A 21,297-nucleotide genomic window follows, 5' to 3' on the forward strand; every position below is an offset into this window, starting at 1 on the left:
CATTTGATTGAACTATGAATGCTTTGAGAGTAAACAGGGTTTATTCTTGCCATGGTTTTGTCCTGGTTTAGCCCTGCCTTTGATTTAGGGCCAAACAGTTCAAGGTTTAGTTTTAGATTAATCCTTATTTAGACCCGGTTTAGTCTCATCCTTATTAGATTTATTAGATATCAGATGTTTTTGGGGGAGACGGGGTTCACGTTGCAAATATGACAGCACTAAAGTGGCCCAATGTGCAGAACAGAGGACAGAGAGGACAGACGGGACAAAACCAGGAGTTGTGCTGTTGTTACATCGGCAAAAGTTGATATTTTCTTTCCCAAAATACCAATTAAGAGTTTAAAACCTGACTTTATTTGCACTTCGTATCTTTACTGCTGTTGTCTGGCAGGCGTCATACTCTTTAATCACGCTTCATTCCTGCAACACCTTACATTTTAATCTGATTTAGAACCACGTATGAAAGTGTCCTTGATTTGTTCATGCGCAAAATCTGATCACCATCTGATTTAGTTGGACTTTTAATATTATTCAAATCAAATTGCAACATCTGACGCGAATGGGATCAGAGGGACAAAGATCGGAAATAAATTATGCTTTTTCCGTTTACGTGTCATTCTATCCATCCATCCATCCATCTTCTGCCGCTTTATCCGGGGCCGGGTCGCGGGGGCAGCAGTCTGAGCAGGGACTCCCAGACTTCCTTCTCCCCAGACACTTCCTCTAACTCCTCCGGGGGGATCCCGAGGCGTTCCCAGGCCAGCCGAGAGACATAGTCTCTCCAGCGTGTCCTGGGTCTTCCCCGGGGCCTCTTCCCGGTGGGACATGCCTGAAACACCTCCCGAGGGAGGCGCCCAGGAGGCATCCGGAACAGATGCCCGAGCCACCTCAGCTGGCTCCTCTCAACGTGGAGGAGCAGCGGCTCTACTCCGAGCTCCCCCCGTGTGGCCGAGCTCCTCACCTTATCTCTAAGGGAGCGCCCAGCCACACGGCGGAGGAAACTCATTTCGACCGCTTGTATCCGCGATCTTGTTCTTTCGGTCACTACCCAAAGCTCATGACCATAGGTGAGGGTAGGAACGTAGACCGACCGGTAAATAGAGAGCTTTGCCTTTCGGCTCAGCTCCCTCTTTACCACAACGGTCCGATGCAGCGACTGCATCACTGCAGCCGCTGCACCGATCCGCCTGTCGATCTCACGCTCCATCCTTCCCTCACTCGTGAACAAGACCCCGAGATACTTGAACTCCTCCACTTGGGGCAAGGACACCCCACCCACCTGGAGAGGGCAAGCCACCTTTTTCCGGTCGAGAACCATGGCCTCGGATTTGGAGGTGCTGATTCTCATCCCAGCCGCTTCACACTCGGCTGCAAACCGTCCCAGTGCATGTTGCAGGTCCGGGTTTGATGGAGCCATCAGGACAACATCGTCTGCAAACAGCAGAGATGAGATCCTGTGGTCCCCAAACCGGACCCCCTCCAACCCCTGACTGCGCCTAGAAATTCTGTCCATAAAAATTATGAACAGAACCGGTGACACAGGGCAGCCCTGGCGGAGTCCAACATGCACTGGGAACAGGTCTGACTTACTGCCGGCAATGCGAACACAGCTCCTGCTCCGGTCATACAGGGACCGGACAGCCCTGAGCAAAGGGCCCCGGACCCCGTACTCCCGGAGCACCCCCCAAAGGACACCCCGAGGGACACGGTCGAAAGCCTTCTCCAGATCCACAAAGCACATGTGGACTGGTTGGGCAAACTCCCATGAACCCTCGAGCACCCGATGGAGGGTATAGAGCTGGTCCAGTGTTCCACGACCGGGACGAAAACCACTCTGCTCCTCCTGAATCCGAGGTTCGACTATCGGTCGGATTCTCCTCTCCAGTACCTTGGAATAGACCTTACCCGGGAGGCTGAGGAGTGTGATCCCTCTGTAGTTGGAACACACCCTCCGGTCCCCCTTCTTAAATAGAGGGACCACCACCCCGGTCTGCCAGTCCAGAGGCACGGTCCCCGAACGCCACGCGATGTTGCAGAGACGTGTCAACCAAGACAGTCCTACAACATCCAGATACTTTAGGTACTCAGGGCGGATCTCATCCACCCCCGGAGCCCTGCCACCGAGGAGTTTGCGAACAACCTCAGTGACTTCAGCTTGGGTGATGGATGAGCCAGCCTCCGAGTCCCCGGTCTCTACTTCCTCTTCGGAAGACGTGACTGAGGGATTAAGGAGATCCTCAAAGTATTCCTTCCACCGTCCGACGACATCCCCAGTCGAGGTCAGCAGGCCTCCACCCGCACCGTAAACGGTGTTTGTGAGACACTGCTTCCCCTTCCTGAGGCGCCGGACGGTTTGCCAGAATTTCTTTGGTGCCGACCGATAGTCCTCCTCCATGGCCTCCCCGAACTCCTCCCAGGCCCGGGTTTTTGCCTCTGCGACAGCACGAGCCGCGGCTCGCTTGGCCTGCCGATACCCGTCGATGACCTCCGGAGACCTACAAGCCAGAGTGGCCTGATAGGCCTCCTTCTTCAGTCTGACGGCATCCCTTACTTCCGGTGTCCACCACCGGGTTCGGGGGTTGCCGCCACGACAGGCACCGGAGACCTTGCGACCACAGCTCCGAGCAGCCGCATCAACAATGGAGGCGGAGAACATGGTCCACTCGGACTCAATGTCCCCAGCCTCCCCCGGGACATGGGAGAAGCTCTCCCGGAGGTGCGAGTTGAATACCCTACTGACAGAGGGCTCCACTAGACGTTCCCAACAGACCCTCACAATGCGCTTGGGTCTGCCAAGTCTGTCCGGCTTCCTCCCGTAGGCCGCCACAACAGTGAGAGACCTGTCCCCCACCCGAAGGCGGAGGGACGCGACCCTCTCGTTCACCGGGGTAAACTCCAACACGTGGCGGCTGAGCTGAGGGGCTATCAGCAAGCCCACACCAGCCCGCCGCCTCTCCCCGCGGGCAACACCAGAGAAGTGGAGCGTCCAGCCCCTCTCGAGGAGATGGGTTCCAGAGCCCAAACTGTGCGTGGAGGTGAGGCCGACTATATCTAGTCGGTATCGCTCAACCTCCCGCACAAGCTCAGGCTCTTTCCCCCCCAGCGAGGTGACATTCCATGTCCCCAGAGTTAGTCTCTGTGTCTGGAGATCTGGTCGCCGAGGCCCCTGCCATCGACTGCCGCCCAGATCTCTCTGCACCGGCCCCTTATGGATCCTCCTGCGGGTGGTGGGCCCACGGGAGGGCGGCCCCACGTCGCTCTTTCGGGCTGTGCCCGGCCGGGCCCCGTGGGGTAAGACCCGGCCACCAGGCGCTCGCCATGGAGCACCCATCCCAGGCCTGGCTCCAGGATGGGGCCCCGGTGACGCCGATCCGGGCGACGTGAACTGCCTTGATTGTGTCGTCGTCATAAGAGGCTTCTGAACCGATCTTTGTCTGACCCGTCACCTAGGACCTGTTTGCCTTGGGAGACCCTACCAGGGGCATGAAGCCCCCGACAACATAGCTCCCGGGATCATTCGGGCACTCAAACCCCTCCACCACGTTAAGGTGTCGGTTCAAGGAGGTCATTCTATAATATCCTTATAATGCAAAAACAAATTCAGAATTTTGAGTGCACTTGTAACAGTCGTGGTTTAGTCACACTCTAGTCCAGGTTCAGCTCTGGTTTTAGTCCAAACTTTAGTCCCACTTTCGATGCGTGTTGTGCAAGCGGGAATGCTCTAGAAGTTGCATTTTAAAGATCTTTTCGCTTCAATACATCAACACGTTTTTTCCTTTGAGTTGAGCGGAAACTCTCGGCGCGACAGATGCGGCTGTGGGGCATTTGTCGTTTTTTTGGACAGACGCCGGTGGAGACGGATCGACGCACTAACGAGATTTCACTTAATTGTCGAGTAAATGAGGTCCACTGGGTAAAACCGGAGCCACTTCGCCGGTAAATATAGTGGAGTAAGAATGTGTGTTTTGTGCACCTTTTTGTGCGGGGAAGGAAAATATGCCGGTTTGTGTATGAACCTTAAAATCATTGCAAAAGATATACATAAAAGGTACACAGTAAAATGTTTGTTTCTAAAATACTGCTTTCCTTTTTTGTTATGTTATGGCCATAAAAGCACAGTGAAGGCTAGCATGACCAAAAGCTCCCATATTATATTTCAAACTACAGGGCTAAATAATTTTGGAAAACTATCTACTGGCCATACTTCTGACAAATACAGGGATTGCAATACAATTTGATTTATTGTTAAAATCAAGATTCAGCTCACAGGGAACATTTTAAAACACCTTCAGGACCTTTAACAGCCAAACTAGACTCATACATTACACACATGTTCTTACAACAGGGTTAAAAGGGTTTGTACACACCACACACACGGATGAGATCGTTTTCTGTTTGCAGATGATATTTTAGTACTAAAATAATTGAAGTTGCATTTGAATTGCAACGATTCAAATTTAAACCACTCAAATTGCAACGTTGATTGTCGATTGTGATTACACTTTTATAGCTCTACTTCACAATAAAACCTATGCATAAAACATATTTGATACTTAAAACATAATGTTGTTATTCCAATGATAGTTCTCATTTCCATAAAACAGTGGTTTACAATCTTTTCACACCACGTAAAACAACTAAGTTGTTCTGAGTACCACCAGAACCAAATCCGATCTGAATCTGGACTATTCAAGGGCTAAACTAGGGCTAAACCAGGTCTAAAATAGGACAGCAAAATTGTTATATTGTACTGCAATGATTAATCCACTAATTGTGACTAGGCAACCAATAAAATAATCTTATTTTGACATCGTAATAGTTATCTGGACAAAACAAACACTAAATCACATGCGAAAAGACTCTTTTTATAACAAATACAGAGACATTATTAAATCAAAATCTCCAAAAAGAATAAACAATTTCTGATTTTCACCAATGACTAAATACAAAGACACTTAAATCGCAAATATTCTCTTCTAGAAGTCTTCAGTTGCCATTTTACAACGTTTATTTGGTTAAAAAAGTATTTTAAAAGTGTCAATGTACGAAAAAAAAGTACTTCAAGTCCTAAAATAATTGTATCGCTATTAGTTCTAAATAATCACTAACCCAAAGAATCACAAAAATGTGGATTAAACGGACATAAAATCAGCAGCACCTCAGTTTGAGAAGCACTACCATGAATCATATGCCTTAAAACACATTTAGATGCTACAAAGCAACGGGGGTTTTAATGGGTTCATGAAATACCCGTGCGCTGCCCCCGAACGGTGTATTCATATCACATTTGAAATTTAAATCCCAAGTCTGTATTTTTCCGAGAGATAATAGATGTGTTTTATGTCGGATTCCTATAAATCCCCAGATATGAGGCACGGAGGAGCAGATGTTTTTTAAAATGAGAACGGCTCTGTATTTCTCACTTTGAAGACCGGAGGAAATCCTGGTTCAAAGCGATGCCAGGTAAACACTAGGCGGGAAGATCGAGGAACAAACGAGGCAAAAGAGGAGCCGGGAGAGAAACGGGGAGCTGAACAGAAATAGACAGGTCAGCAAAGGATTTTAAGTCGCATTTTTCTCAGTTACATTGATGTACTGAACTCCACTAAAGCGACATTAAACCGACACTAAACCAGGAGAACACAGGACGACACCGGAACAAACCTTATACACCAGTAGCACAGGAGTATAAGTCGCATTTTTGGGGAAAATTTATCTTATAAAATCCAGGACCAAGAACAGACATTTCATCTTGAAATGTAATTTAAAATAATAACAGATTAGAGAACATGGGGAATAGGTGTACGTATGCTAACGTAGCACCTTCAGCTACATAAGGCACAGACAGAACTGTGGTAAGTGTCTGGTATGTTAACGTAACATATTAACAGTTATTCAGATAACTATAGCATAAAGAACATGCTAACAAGTTTACCAAAGCATCAGTTTTACCCCAAATCACTAAATCCTTTGAATTATTCTTCCTCTGTGTCACTTCTAAACAACTCCACAAACTCCAGAGGTAGAGGAAGTGCAGATTCTTCTCCTGCGTCGCTTGGAGCCTAGAGCGCCCTCTTGTGGTTGTCAGTGTGAAAATAACAAATAATCTCACATATAAGTCGCTCCCCGGCCAAAACTACAGTATGTAAAAAGGTGTGACTTATAGTTCAGAAAATACGGTACTTGATATTGATTTTTTTTCCAAACAACTATTGAGATATTATACATTTGTCGAAATAGCTTCCACCTTTACTGTCGTGTTGCAATGATTTCCGTTGATTTCAGTGTCAATTGTGGGCCAAGATGTGTCAATTCTTTCATGACGGCAGAAGCATGAAGAACTTACTCAATATTTAATCACACAAATAAACACTTTCAATTATTGTCTATTTACAATTTTACTGCTGATTTACATCTTCTGGAAATAAGGAATCTATCAAATCACTTTTTTTTTTGATGGAAAAAGTAATGAGTGGAATCGTCTTTAGTATTAGTTATTGTATAGTATTGTACAGTATTGTATTGTATAGTATTGTACAGTATTGTATAGTATTGTACAGTATTGTATAGTATTGTACAGTATTGTATAGTATTGTATAGTATTGCGATATAGTGCCAATCGAAACACCTGAATCCAGGTCAGAAGCGACGCCGAGCACATCTCCACTCTCCACTTGTGTCTAGACTTTGGTTTCTCAACATCACTGTTTACCCCGTGTACATTTTTGTTCTTGCATGATTGTATTTTACTGAAGGACCCTCACAGATGCAAGTGGATGGGGTACAAACAGGCAATAGTGGCTTTCAAATGAACAAAAGGAGTAGTTCAGAAAATCGACAGAGGGAAAAGCTGCTTTTGCGTTGAGAGGATCTAGAGGGGAAACAAGGACAGACCCATGGAGATAATTGGCCTGTGTTCTGACTATTGACAGTCAAATGTTGTGGAATATGTATTTGACAGTGATTTGTTAGACGTACGAACTACTATTTGACGAAATGTGATGAGATGCTACCTGAGATGCTTTAGGTTTGGTTTGAAGTATGTTTTTTTAGCCCCCGTTCACAACTTTGAGACAACCTTTAGATCTTGTGTGTTTCCAGGGCATTTCTGGCGCTCTCTAATGTAAAAGACTGTCATTATTTCCTGACTAAATATAAATGCATGCAACCTAAATGTGCTGTGTTTTGCCACTGCGGGTCAGCTGCGTCCTGCCCGCAAAAAGCCAGTCGTCGTACGGATCGAAGAAGAATCTGCACTTTTGTGGAGTTGTTTACAAGTGACACAGAGGAAGAAGAATTCAATAGATTTAGTGATTTGGGGTAATACTGATGCTTTTGTAAACTTGTTAGCATGTTCTTTATGCTATAGTTATCTGAATAACTGTTAATATGTTACGTTAACATACCAGACACTTACCACAGTTCTGTCTGTGCCTCATGTAGCTGAAGGTGTTAGCGTTAGCATACGTCATGTAGCTGAAGGTGTTAGCGTTAGCATACGTACACCTATTCACCATGTTCTCTAATCTGTTATTATTTTAAACTGCAGTTCAAGATTAAATGTCTATTCTTGGTGTTGGATTCTATCAAATAAATTTCCCCCAAAAATGAGACTTATAATACGGAAAATACGGAAAATCATCTAGATTTAAATGATGGGCAAAATGAGACAAACGTTCGAACGTCCAAAGAAGAGCGTAAAGTGATATTTCTGCCCTTGAGTGTGTAATTGTGTAGTTTATTCACATTTTTTGCTGGACTTGAACTTCAGCAAAGGCACATTTTAACACAACATAGTGAAAAAAATCATCTGAATATTGTTATCGAGTCACTCCATACATTCAACTTTCAGCAAACCGACACAATTCTCCTGTCGTTTGATTACGGCATGTGCGGCGTCAACGTAAAGCGCCCAAACGCATAGGTTAACCAGCAGACTCGATTGGATAACCGGAGATAGTAAATGAAAAGCTCAAGCGTTACTCACACGACGGAGACGATATCGCCGCGTTGGACCTGCGAGTTCCTCACACTCCAGCGATTCAAGAGCACAACGTCGCTGTCCGATCCGTCCGGGTTCAGAGAGGGCTGTGAAAACACCGAGGATCAGTTGGTGCTTCTCTCCAACAACACAAAGCGTCCTTGGCCTTGGATTTAGGAAACTACAACATACTGTATATCAATGTAGAACTGAAATGAAAAGTAACTATAGATTTTACAAGCTCAACTAGATCATTAATGGTATTCAAAAACCTTTCGCGGGAGGGTGAGGCGGGGAGAGGGGGAGGGGGGGGGGGTGATGACGCGTGCCTGTGGGTATGACGCGGTCTTGTAGACACCCCCCGTCAGTTTGAAGATTCGCGGAAAGGAGATAGTCTGTAATATAGCTAAAAACTGCGGGAATCAATCAAAAAAACACTCTGGGTACATATATGAAGCACAAATAGCAATGTAAGAAGGTTAAAAGCTCTGAAAAGTCGATTTTGCATGTTATGGGACCTTTAATCATGAATTGACGCAGATGAATCATGCAGTCTGTTATGACCAAAGATGCTTTTTACATGTGCAAGAGTAAAACTGTAATCACATCAGGTGGACGAGAGCAGATCACTCAGTGGCTGATGTTTCCGAGCGGTTTGTCTTTGATCCCAGTAGTTTACATCTGCCATAAGAGCCAGTTACACTCGCAAGCGGCAATGAAGGGAATTGAACTGCACTAAACCTGTTGTTCAGTCATGTAAATTTACTTGAAACATGTGACCATGCAAATTTATTATGAAATGGACTTAAATTATAACCAATAAGGCTTTTAAATGTTTATTGAGAAGCAAGTTGTGAAATGAATCGTGATTCAGTGTGATTAATCTAATTAAGTTTTTTTGGTAGTAATTTATTACTACACCTTAATTTGCTTTAACAAAGCATGAACAATGACTTAATTCATAATGAACATACAGTTCATTAAGCATGACTCAGGTTTAGTTATGACTTAACGAATGTTCGGGCTCGGAATAAAGATTAGAGTATTAGTTAAATAATTACTAAGCCTGAATCATTCTTATTAAACTATATGTTCAACCATCAATTAAGTCTATGTTTGTGCTTTATTAAGGCAAGAATAAGTGTAGTTATTACAAACTATAGTGTATTTATTCATTTTATCGATTAAACACAATATTCAAACCAGATTATCAATCAGTCAATGACTGATGAACAATATGTTTTGGCAGCAGTGGAAACATTAGTAAAAATCTATGTATTCTTATGAAGCAGAAAAACTGCCTCAACAAAAACAAAAAAACTAAAAATCCCATTTCCGATCCGTTTTGTACCTGGGGCTTAACATGCAGTCGGCGTTTCATGAAATTGTTTTATCTGAGCAGAAGGAGTTGTTTCTCAATTTCTGAAAGCAGACTGGAGCGGTGACACTGGCACACAGGGAGAAGGAAGGGAAGCGCCTCGCCCTTTGTGTTTCTCATCACTCACGTCACTAACTGTCAGACTCTGAGGCATGTTAGAGTGAATTATGAAGGCGGTTTAACAAGGGCTCTAATGATTATTGCTGCAATGTCCCGAAAATGTCAATAATTTAAGGGCAGGTGACGGAGAACATTTGAACACATTTCAAGGGAGAAGATAACAAAAGATGTATGGGTTTTAGGGATGCGTACCGGTACGACGGACCGGACCGGACTTGTAAAAACGTTTCGGTTCAGGTCCAAAAAAAACGAAACCCCGGTGATTCGGTTCTGGACTCATATAAAATATAGCACTGACATACTATATCCTTTTCGTTCTAGAATCTAGACCATCTTAAACCTTCCATTGATCGCGAAATTCGTGCTGGAAAAGACGTAAACACTGACATGCGCCGCCGTCAATGGCGCACACGGACCCTAATTAGCCCTGAAGTTGAAGCCGGCGAAATAAGTTTAAAGATGCGAGAGAAGGGAGCGTCTCGTACGTGTCGAGCTGCGCGGAACCGTGTATCCACATGCAGACACTGAAGTGAAGCCGGTAAGATCGCTGGCTTTATTTGAACTGTTTTAAACTGTGGCCGCCACGTGCGATGTTGTGATGGTTAATGTGCTTGCGGGCGTGGCTGCGTGTTAAAGGGGCGGGGTCAGCATGGTTTCTTGTCTGGGTCTTTAGTCTGGGTGTAAATATGAATGAAATAACTAAGTGTTATGTTGTGGTGTGATGTATTTGGCATTAAGTAAATACAAAATAAAGTAATATTGCTTAATTGCTGCATTCATTAATTGGAGTTTATATTTTGTAATAGTATTTTGTATTTGTATTCTACAGTTGTTAAATATGGGCTGGTGTTTAATGCTGCTAATATGAGGTATAATTTTGATGTGTTGTATAAAATGTTTTTATATTCTATTTTTGATACTGCTAAGTTGATTGCTTTATAGTGATTCAAGTTGACTTTTAAGCTTGTTTTTGTAACACTGTTATTTTACTTGATTATTTACACTGGTGTTTTGTCTGTTTGAAGGTTTTTACCTGACTTTTAATGCCAACGGATTTGAAAAATTAAAGAGTGGAAATGTATCTAAAGGCAAACCATAGTATCAGCTGAAAGCAGCTGCCTCAATACATGCTCTTGTTCGGAAGTTGTTCCTCAAGTAAAACACATGAATGTGTGTTAACTGTTAAGCTATAGTTTAGCTTCTAGCTAGTAGCTTGCGATTTATGAGTTGTAACTTCTGCTAAAAAAAGTGAATAAAGCAGACAAGTTGAGTTCATTTCAATCTGCAGTTAAGCCTTGTGTTTGATAGAAGTCCTTGTTCAAGTGTCTTAATTTAGCTAAGTTGCTTGTGTTATACTGTTATAACATTATGCAAATATGGTTCAGGTCCGGACTCATTAGGTCCGGACCTGAACCTAAACCTCTGGATTCGAATCCGGACTTGAACCTGAACGTGGGTTTAGGTCTGCTTCCCTAATGGGTTTGCATTGCTTCTAATCTGGTGATGTGCATCACAATGATAGTCAAACGATATGTCAATCAAACGAAAATGTCTTCAAACGTATTAGTTAAGGTCTAAATATCAGACAAATGTGAAAATCAAATCGCAAATATCACCTTATGTTTACAAGTTAACTTTTCATTTTTATTTTTAAATGAGCTTCTTTTGTAACATTTCATTAAAAACTATATGCATTTTTCAAAACAACATTCACCATGTTATTCATATTTTGATATATTGCTCACCTCTAACCACGATTCACAAAACAATATTGTTATATTCCGATACTGATGACAAAGGCAATTTACTGCCATTTTTCTTTGTCGTTCTTTTTTTTCCATTTGAATGTCTTTATTTGGGTGTATTATGTGAACAAATAAACAAAATTGAACATATTCAAGTGTGAGAGTAGGTTTTTCCATTTTGTAAATGTATGAAGTTATTTCAGTCGGATCTGGGAGGAAATTTTGAAAAAAAAAAAATCAAACGTGATTTCCTGTTTTCTGGAAAAGAACTTTTATTTAACCAGGTAAAAACCCATTGAGATCGAGACCTCTTTTTCAAGGGTGACCTGGGGCAAAGTAAAGATACAAACATAAAAAAAAAATATTACAATTTTAAAACATTTCACATTTAAAAGACATTCAAGAAAAGAAAACAAAAAAATACATTTAAAAGCACAATTACAAAGACAATTTACGTTGTCTTTTAAAATAGAACAAAACCCCCAATTGAGAGAATGTCACACAAACTCCGACTGTGAGGAGTTCCAAGCTGCAGCCCTCCGCTCTCTCTTGTCGAACTACAGTAAAGTACTGCCTCATCTGCATAAAAACTGTACATGACATCAGACAGCTCAGCACACAGATTATTTACATAAATGGAAAATAAAATTGGTCCTGAAATGGAACCCTGAGGCACTCCCTTGGTCACACTCAAAAAAGAAGAGTAGGCCCCTGCCAATTTCACACATAGTGAACAATTTGATAAGTATTTGGAAAACCAAGTCCTGGCCAGAGATGCTGTGCTGCTTCAGGATTCCAACTAAAAGCTGAGGATCTAGAGCAGGGATGGGCAAACTACGGCCTGCGGGCCACATACAGCCCGTTTGTCTTTATAATCTTGCCCGCCAAACATGCCAAGTATAAAAATATATATATATATATATATATTTTTGCCCTTAGGCATCTGTCTACACTTGTATCCTTAATACAGATGATGTGAAATGAATTAAATAATAGATTCAATAGCCTATATTTGACAGAAAAGTTATATTAGATTTTTTATTTTTTCCCCACACCAATGATCGGCCCTCCGCTACTTGCCTGGATTCGAATATGGCCCTCGGAGGAAAATAATTGTCCACCCCTGATCTAGAGTGTCAAAAGCCTTAGATAGTGAATGAAAAGAACAAAAAAATGTCTTTGATCCAGAGCATGCAAGCAATCATCTAGAACCCTGAGAGCAGCTGTGACTGCACTATGTTTCTTTCTAAAAACCGGACTGCAAGTTAGATAAAATATCAAAAGCATCTAAAAAGTCTTTCAACTGGATGCTGACCAGTTTTTTTATGAATTTTGGCTACAACACAAAGTTTAGAATTAGGCCTGTAGTAGTTAACTTCGCTATGATCGCCACCTTTTAACAACAGTAGTACAAATGCAGATTTCCAGATCTGGTCGCACATTTTAAGCTTGAATTAAATGTGTGTTCAGCTGCCAGTTTCAGGAAAAAGGTTCCAGGTTATCTGGGCCAGCTGCCTTATGTGTCCAGGGATTTCAGCTGCCTATAAAGGACAGTGAAGTAAAGTTAAAAGACCAATAATGCAGAAGTTTGCCTCCAAAGTGTATTTCAATTTAGATGTACATTTTTACCAGGTCGCTGCCTCTTCCTCTTGGTTGCATGATGGGGTTTAATAGTTAGTTTGCACTGTTCTCCGTGAACGAGGCTGATTGTTGTCAAATGAACATTTTGTTGCTTGGAACCTGTAGAAGAAGGCTGAATGGCTGTAATTTGTCCTCAGTGGCCCTGATCCACTGGCGCACCTGTTTTATTCAGGGCAGCTCCGAAACCCATCCACAGAGAGACACAGAAAAATGAAAGGAGAACGAGTGACACCTCAAAGAAGCGCTCAGGGAAGTGACGGCGGGGAAAGGAGCGATCTAACGTTTGTGCAGCTCTAAACAGAAGCTTACCGGCCCATTTACCGACCCGTTTACTGGCCCATTTACTGGCCCGTTTTACTAGCCCCTGCACTACTCTATCCGGTAATGCTTGTCGTTGTACACATTGGAAGTAAATAAGAGGAGAGAAAGGTGGTTTTTCACTTGTCCGTATGGAATCTTGCTGTCTGGACGTGACCTGCCTTCCACGGGTGACATAAACGTTGGTGGGGGACATGTCCACGCTGGTCCTACGTAACGTTACAGCCGTGACGTGATCCGACAGTCCTTAGAGCTGCGTATGGCACTGCGGTGATCTATCTCTTGATAATTATTGCGCTTTATGCAATATCTTCCTCGGTGTTGCGATTCCGGCGTCTTGTCTTAACACACGAATCTGACAGCTTTATCACCGCCTCATCTTCAAACTATATCCACCCGAACAACGACTACTCCATTATCTCACAACGGCGTGACACAAAAAGTACTACGCCGATTTCATTAAATGGGACGAGGAGGCCCATTTCACGCCTGGGTTGCTGGGTAATTGACAGAAATATCTTATCCGTCCCACAAAATAACTATCCTGGAGAGCGGCAACACAGAGGTATATCAGTGTGAGCACAGTGTTTCACCATATGACTATCTGATCTATTTACATACGTGGACCACGAACTCAGACTCGATTTTAGCATTTAATTGCAAAATGAGAGTGCAACAAAACGTTGAGAATGTTTCGCTTTGCATAAAATGCATAAAAAGTGTTTTTATTGCTCTACAAAAATACATTCTCAGGGTCGGAGTCGTGTCAGCAGAAAACAAATCCTACAACATGTGCTTAGCAACGCCAGACTCCATGTTTTTGAAGGGGCAAACTACAATTGAAAGTAATGAGCCACTTCACTATGAGCCCAAATAGCACTACAACAATGGAATAAAACACCAGGAATCACTACAAAGCTAAAGAAGACTCACCCGGCCTTCTCACAGGTCCATATTCCACTCTCCTGAAGTCTTTTGCTTGTGTCTTATGGTTTATTTTCCCCTCCAAATTGGTCACACTTGTTGGTGCGTGTGAAGCAGAGACTTTATAGTCAAGCCCAGAACCATTGTGAGGATTCAGGTTGTTGACTTTAGCATCTGTAGCTAATTTGGCACTGTTTAGTTTGCGTACAAATGCCCGATGAACTAAACAGCGCCAAAGTGGAGATTATCACTATCAGTAGTTAAAACTTGCTGCTATGACACATTAACTGCAGTATTTTAAGTTATCTGTGACTTGCTGGGGGAATATACAGAAGGGTTGCCTTTATATTCACACTCCATCACACTGCGTCTGTTTGACAATCTCCAAAGTTCAGTATTTGCCTGCTTTCCTATGGACTGCGAGTCTAACGTTTTCCCTTTTGCACGCGGTTGCCAAGCCGAGCAAAGCGTTAAGTTCTGATACCCGGATGTCTGACCCCTCGCTTCTCAACTGAAGGAGGAATGCCATCTCTTTGGAGACAAGGTGCATTCTCTTAAGTGGGCTTTCAGAGTCAGCTGAATTCACACCATACAATTATGCTAAAAATCTGTTCTGTTCTTGGCAGGTTGTGGTGTTAAAGCATAAATATGTTATGTGAGATTTTCATCATTTTGGCCGTTTATATTGTTTGAATGCACCGAGCTAAATAATTGACATTTTGGTGATGGCACCATGGTCACCAGTCATGGGTGATCGAAGTCATAGGATCTAAGGTCATCCAAAAAAAAGAAAGATTCTACAACAAAATCACATAAAAAGAAGAAAATGTGATCTTACATGTTTCGGTTTACAAAAACAACTAGCAGCTTGGGTTTAAAATCACATTCTTTCGTTGTTTTTGACTTTTATAGTTGAAATTGGTATTTTGGTAAGTATTTTTCTAAGTATGATATTTGAGTTTGAAGCAACACTTGCAGAAGCGTCAACCGTCGGTCGAGCAGCAGAAGCACTGAACCATGCAACCAAATAACAAAACCGATGTACGCTTGTTCGGTTTCCGCTTGTATCACGATGTAAGTGTTGCCGTTAAACCTCGACTGCGCTCACCTGCATGGACGCTCCTTCGACTCTGGCTACGTACGCCAGTCGGTCCAGCGCCGTCACGGTCACAGGAACGGCCACAAAGAACCCGCTCACGAAGGCCTTCAGGTACCTCCTCGATGTCCGCGCCTGAGCCATGGCTTCAGAACAACACAAACACAAGACATGTAGAGTATTAGATTACGTCATAGAATGTCAAATGCACATATTCAGCTTTAGACTGATACAGTCTATGAGCTTTGCCTGTGTTTCATGTGGCTGGTGTAAATTCTGGGTGAGGCAGCTCTACAGTGTTGTATGGTGCCAGAGAGAACTGTATTGATCTCAATGGGGAGGCAGTGCCGGCAGCAGCAGGGGGCTAATAGAAAACAACTCAGGAAACATGCAGTCGACAATTACACAGCATGTGACGGCAACGTATGTTAGCAACACGACTGGGACAAGGGCAGGGTTGTATACACAGGTAATTTAGCTCACGGAAAAGGACTTCACAAGAACATGGTTCTAGGAAAGGAAGGCGTTTGCCACAGGTCCACAGTGAAAATAACCACCTGAAAAGGCTTGTATTTACCGTGCAAAATGAGCATGGTGAACGTAAGGTTTTCACAAGACAATTTGAAAGAGCAGATTGACAGTTTCTCTGAACTTGGGCTCTTTCAAACGATCCAAAACTGTCCCAAGAATGTGTGGTGCTGAAGAAACAGAAAAGCCGATTATACGCGTGCAGTGTATCCTCGACTTTAAAGGTTTGAACATAAAACAGCAAGATTTTTCAATTAAATAAAAATGACATTTTGTTCTTTGCAAACGACATTCTATTCCGTAAATACTTGCTGCCTCAATTGACACATTTTGCCTGTGTCCAGCTCAATTAAATCAAATGTGATGTGATCTGAAGGGCGTGTAATCTCCTGCTCCTACTGTTTGGCTCCAGTGCTGTGAACTCTTGGCCTCTGGCGTCCTTAAACAGCCCCTGCTTGTTTGGTGCAGAGGATCATTGCTCTGCTGAACGCGATAATGTCACCCTCTGGACCACCGCGCCGAGACACAGATCTGACCAAAGTCCCGTCCGCCGCACAGAGCGATTCACTACATCGAGGGTTAAAGCGTTCGATCCCAGCAGAGGCGCAGTGGGCTCCGTCTGACAGATGTGCAGTCGATCGCGAACACGCTCTGCACATCGCTGCTCTCAGAAGACCGACGCACTGATCCTTTTAAAGTGTGGCATGTGATGGACGTATACAGACCTATTTGAGCAGAAATAATACCGTCCCTTCATCAAAGACTTCACTGCGCTTGTATTTTTGCTTTATTCAAATCAACTTCATTGAATCTGTTTACGAGGTCATCTTTGCTGATCACTCAAAAATAAAAAAACATAAACAAGCAGCGATGTTCTGCTGTGGACAACAAACGAGCGGCTCTATTAGCACTGCATTCACGTCGTCCTGGGCAGCATTTGTTTCTTTTTTCACTGTTCCTTCAAACTGCTGTCATCAGAGGGTGCTCCAAGGCCTAAACACCTCATTGGAGAAAATGGAGGTGTAGTTTGTCAAGTGTGTGATGAAAATAAATAAGTTTCAGTTAGAAAGTGCGAAATATTCATCCCTAGGTGGCCAATATCATGTTTGAAAGCCGTTTAAAGCCACAAGAAGATGGTTTTGCCCACTTTAAAATAACAAGCTGTGTGCATTGGCGAATGGTAATGACGTGCCGTTCTGAAATGTTTGAGTTTGTTGCTTTCTTCATCGTTGCGAGGCTTCACCCATCGGCCTGCGGTTTTCATCTGAATGTTCTACATTTTCCCGATCACTTTGAACGGGCAGCGATAGCAGGAAGAGTGCTCATCTACTGATCAGAAGGTCGGCGGTTTCAATCCCGCACTCGACCTAAAAAACATCTAGGGTTAGCTTCGGCATTCTGCGGACCGGCTCGGCAGCCAATCAGAGCCAAGCACACAAATTTCGTCAACCAATCAGCGTGCAGCATGCAGTAAACTGTAATGGCGGACTATTGTCAAACGCTTCCCGGCCCGATTTGATGATAATAATCCCTTTTTTTCTAAGATTTATTAATAAAATGGCCGTCCCTGCACTCGAAAATGCCTGTCCACATTTTAAAATACCCTGTCTAAAAATACGGGAAGACGGCTCTCTATCTAAAAGCCTGTCCCCAGTGTCTGCGCACAGTGGTGAGTGAATGGACGAGTGTTTTTTGACAAGTGCTAGATTTTGATTTAGCGTCAAGGAAGCGGTTCTGCAGTGGAACAATCAGCCTTGTCAGCCTCTCCATATCCTCTCCCTCGTCAGTATTTTAACCGTAGTTTAAGAACCTTTTAGTAGTTCTTTCGGGAAACCTGTGCAAGCAGTTATCTCACTTTAAAAAAGCTAATGAAGCCAAAGTCGTTTTCCCACTGTAGCTCTTTACATTACTCCCGTGGCTTCAGCACAATTACACAAAGATTTCTCAGCAGCAATTCCTTAAATAAAAGAAACAGAACAAAAACCTTGTATTATTAGGTGAGTGATCTTCCTGCTGGGCTAGTTCATATTTCTCCTCGGCCGTGTGCCGGAGGGAGCCAGGTCTATTGTAGCAGAACAACTCTTCCTGACAGCAGCAGATTGCCATTACGCTGCATAATTTCACTTCACAAAGAACACAAGTATCATCGAGTATCATCTTCAACAAACACGTACAAGAGCTGAAAAATGGAGCTGACAGGAAAAAAGGCTTTCAACAATTTTCCTCCCTCCCCGTGGAACAAAACACAGACTTTTTAAATTCAATCATTGTATGCCTTTTAATGATTTTAAAGAACTAGATGCCAATACACTTGATTTATATAATTTGATCTCATATTGTGATTTTATTGAATGTTTTATGTGTGTTTTAGTATCCTGTGTTTGTTTGTTGTTTATTTTGTGTTTTAACAGAAAAAGACAACTCTTTTCATTGGATTCTCCTGTAAAAATAAATAAAATGAATGAAAATGAATCATCATCAAAGCAAAACTCTGCTTTGACATTGAAGAGTCAAAGCCCAGCGGCTCCTGGTTTAAGCTTATTTCAAGTCAGTTCATTATGAGTCAACTCAGTGAGAAGTCCAGAAGTCCAGTATTGTGCTAAAAATGACTCGATTTAGCTTTTTGTTTCCTGATCCAAAACATACCTGGAGTTACAGTCCAATGAGTTTATGTTCATTTACTTTAAAAGATGATTTATTCAGACCAGCTCGTTCTACCTGACAGTCTCAACTAGAGGAGGACAAAAAATGTGAATATCGTTTATAGTAAAAAATAATGCTACAAAAAGATTTTTTGTATGATTCATTTTACATTTGTCTGATAATTCTTCTTCTGAGTAGCCACGTGTTGTTGCTATGTCGCGTCTTTGTCTGCTGATTTATAATAATACTAATAATGCTTAGATAATACAAAGGTAATAAGGTTTTGGCACTGTCTTCCTGTCATTGGTGGCAAGACACTTCTACAGGACAGTGTGATAGTAAAAAAAGCCCCCTCGTCATGGTTTACAGTCCTGTGGGCACCTTTTTGTACGCTAATTGCCTCTTTAATCCAGTCTTCCATTGGTAAGAAGACAAAACCTGTATAAATCAGCTGACAGTGTCACAGGAATCTCACATGACCAAGTAGTATTAAAACAAACTCTGGTCTGGGGTGCGGAATGACAAAAATGTACATCTCAGCAATTTTTTGGGAAGCTATACAGCACAAATGTGATACGTAACACATTTAAATCACCGCAAACACTCAGAAATACGGTTTAAACCGTTTTCTTAACAGGTGGATTCAGCCAATAACAGTGAAGTGAACTGTCAGGAGAAGCGTGTAAAAGAATCATGAGAAAAATCTAAATTGTGACCTTGGCCACTCCAGTAAAGGTGAAAGATGTATTGAAAAATGTATAATGTCGCAATTGTTGTTCTGAGGATATGCAAAATTTGAATATTGAGTATATAAAATGATTTTAAAATGACAGCAATAAGAGCTGATGAAAATGTCTAGTGTAATTGTGTAGTCAATTTATGTTTTGTGATACTTTTCAGGCACATTTTAGCACATTCCTGATGCGCTGTGAGGACATATTAGAATACTGTTATTGGGATAATGCTAAAATATATCAAGGTCAACATCGCCCACCTCTAAACTCCACCTCTACAGAGAATTACCAAAGGACAACGCTGAACAAAATAGACAGAACATTGTTATGTGTTTTTCCCTTGGACCTCACTCCTCTCCAACACGTTGATATAAAAACACAAGTTCATTCCTGCATCTGGACCAATCAACTGTAATCATTTCACCATAAGCTGACCTGTCGTTTCCTGTTACGTCTGCGTTTGGAGCTGGGGACACTGTGGATGGATAACACTCAAATCAGACACTCAAACCAGACAAATGAGCTTTGACAAAGAGGTTTTCCTCAGCGGAGCTCGGGCTAATGCATCAAAGTGCAGCTGTCACCAAGTGAGAGAAGAATACAGGAGGTTAGATCAGGAGAAGAAGAAGAAATGGTAGAGATAATCCATCGTCAAGTAAAAGTACTCAACAAAATGAATGTAAAGCAAAGTAAATTCAATCAAGCATCACATCTTAAATCACCATAGTCAGGTAGAAACACTGTAAAACACAGTGAAACTGAACTCAGCTTTACAAAATCAAAAAATCAAAAACAAAATCAAAGAGATGCTAGCACAGTGAGCCACACGTTGACCTGAACTGTGTAGTGTGATTATGAAGATAGCACCGAGGAGGATTCTGTGCTGTTTGTCTGCTTTAATTGTAATGCGAAGAAAACATGAGGCACTGGTCAAGCATCAGCGGCAAACTTTTGTACATGTGGTCCGAGGACAAAGCTTAACACGGGGTTACCAGTAAAAAAGCAATGACTCCCTCAATGGATTTGTCTCTAAACCAGGACTAAACCCAGATGTTCCAGCACCTCCTTGCCCTCGCTGAAGAGAGGAGCAGCCGCGATGCACAGGTCCATTCCCTCATAAACTAACTGACTATCCACACAAATGGACGACGATGTGCAAAGTGTCTTAACATGTTTCTCATCGTCTCGCTGTCCGGGACGAGGCATTAGCCCAAGAGAGCAGCCGGCCCCGCACAGCTCTGGTCATGTTTGTGCTGCTCTGACACCGGGAATTTATTAATTGGGCAATTTAAATGTATTAATGACATATATGATTCATGAATTGATTGATTGTGCATCTAAGCATTCATTTTGGTACACAAAATCCTCCATAGTTAATTTTGGCACACGAAATCCTCCATACCGTACAGGCCCATGTGTGGCTCAAACAGCAACTCGCCAACGTCAAAAGAGTCATGGAGAAAAACAACAGAAAAAGACTTGAAAAAGATTAACATTACTCTCCAAAAGAAAGAAAAACAGCTTAAAGATCAAAACAAGTGTAATGGAAAAATGTAATGTCATCTACCTATGTTGTTATTGTCTATAGATAACATAGGTTCCTGATACAGATGGTCCGGAGCCTCTGTATCGTGCCAGTCAGGCCTCGGGACATGGCTCCGGGGGTCAGGTCACCTCCGAATGAGACGGCTCAAATCTTTGGATCCTCGACGGTTGTTCTATCTTTTTCGGAGCTGATTTGATTGTGATGATGTGCGTTTGTGTCGGTTTATGTCGCCGCCTTTGAAAATATGTGGATTGTCATTATTCTGGAGTGAAGGACAGATGCCTTTATTAGGACAGTGGTTATTTACTGTGCACGAGGACAACAAAGATCCACCGCTTGTTTGCGGAAATTCCATACGACAACAGGCACACAAAGATATATACACTTTATCTTTATAATACTTCAGTAAAGAACAAAGTGCAACTCTAACAGGAAGTTTCCGACGCCTTTAGAGTCATGGAAAGATGAAAGACAAGCTTATGGAGCGGGACATTGTAATTACTGAACTGAAAAACACAGATAGGTCAGTGCCAGAGCCTGCTTTCCAGAAGAGTGAGAAACAAAGGGCACAACAAGCCTCTCTCAACAGCGCTAAAACACCTCCAACCACTATCTTTACCCTTGCATTATAAAGAAAATAAAT

The 21,297-nt window shown here is 42.7% G+C and overlaps 1 protein-coding gene across 1 annotated transcript in view; it reads right to left on the bottom strand.

Moving 5' to 3' along the window:
- immp2l (inner mitochondrial membrane peptidase subunit 2) overlaps window positions 1–21,297 on the bottom strand; it is a 154,196-nt gene that overhangs the window by 111,996 nt on the left and 20,903 nt on the right. Inside the window, exons 2-3 of the mRNA XM_072435875.1 lie at window positions 15,216–15,349; window positions 7,988–8,088 (exon numbers count right to left, since the gene is read on the bottom strand). Of these exons, the coding sequence (XP_072291976.1) occupies window positions 7,988–8,088; window positions 15,216–15,347 (233 nt within the window). The 5' untranslated portion in view covers window positions 15,348–15,349. The remainder of the gene's footprint in view (window positions 1–7,987; window positions 8,089–15,215; window positions 15,350–21,297) is intronic.

This window comes from Eucyclogobius newberryi, unplaced genomic scaffold, assembly GCF_026437365.1.
Source record: "Eucyclogobius newberryi isolate DKJ021-1_F unplaced genomic scaffold, fEucNew1.0.hap1 SCAF_7, whole genome shotgun sequence".
NCBI lineage: Eukaryota > Metazoa > Chordata > Actinopteri > Gobiiformes > Gobiidae > Eucyclogobius > Eucyclogobius newberryi.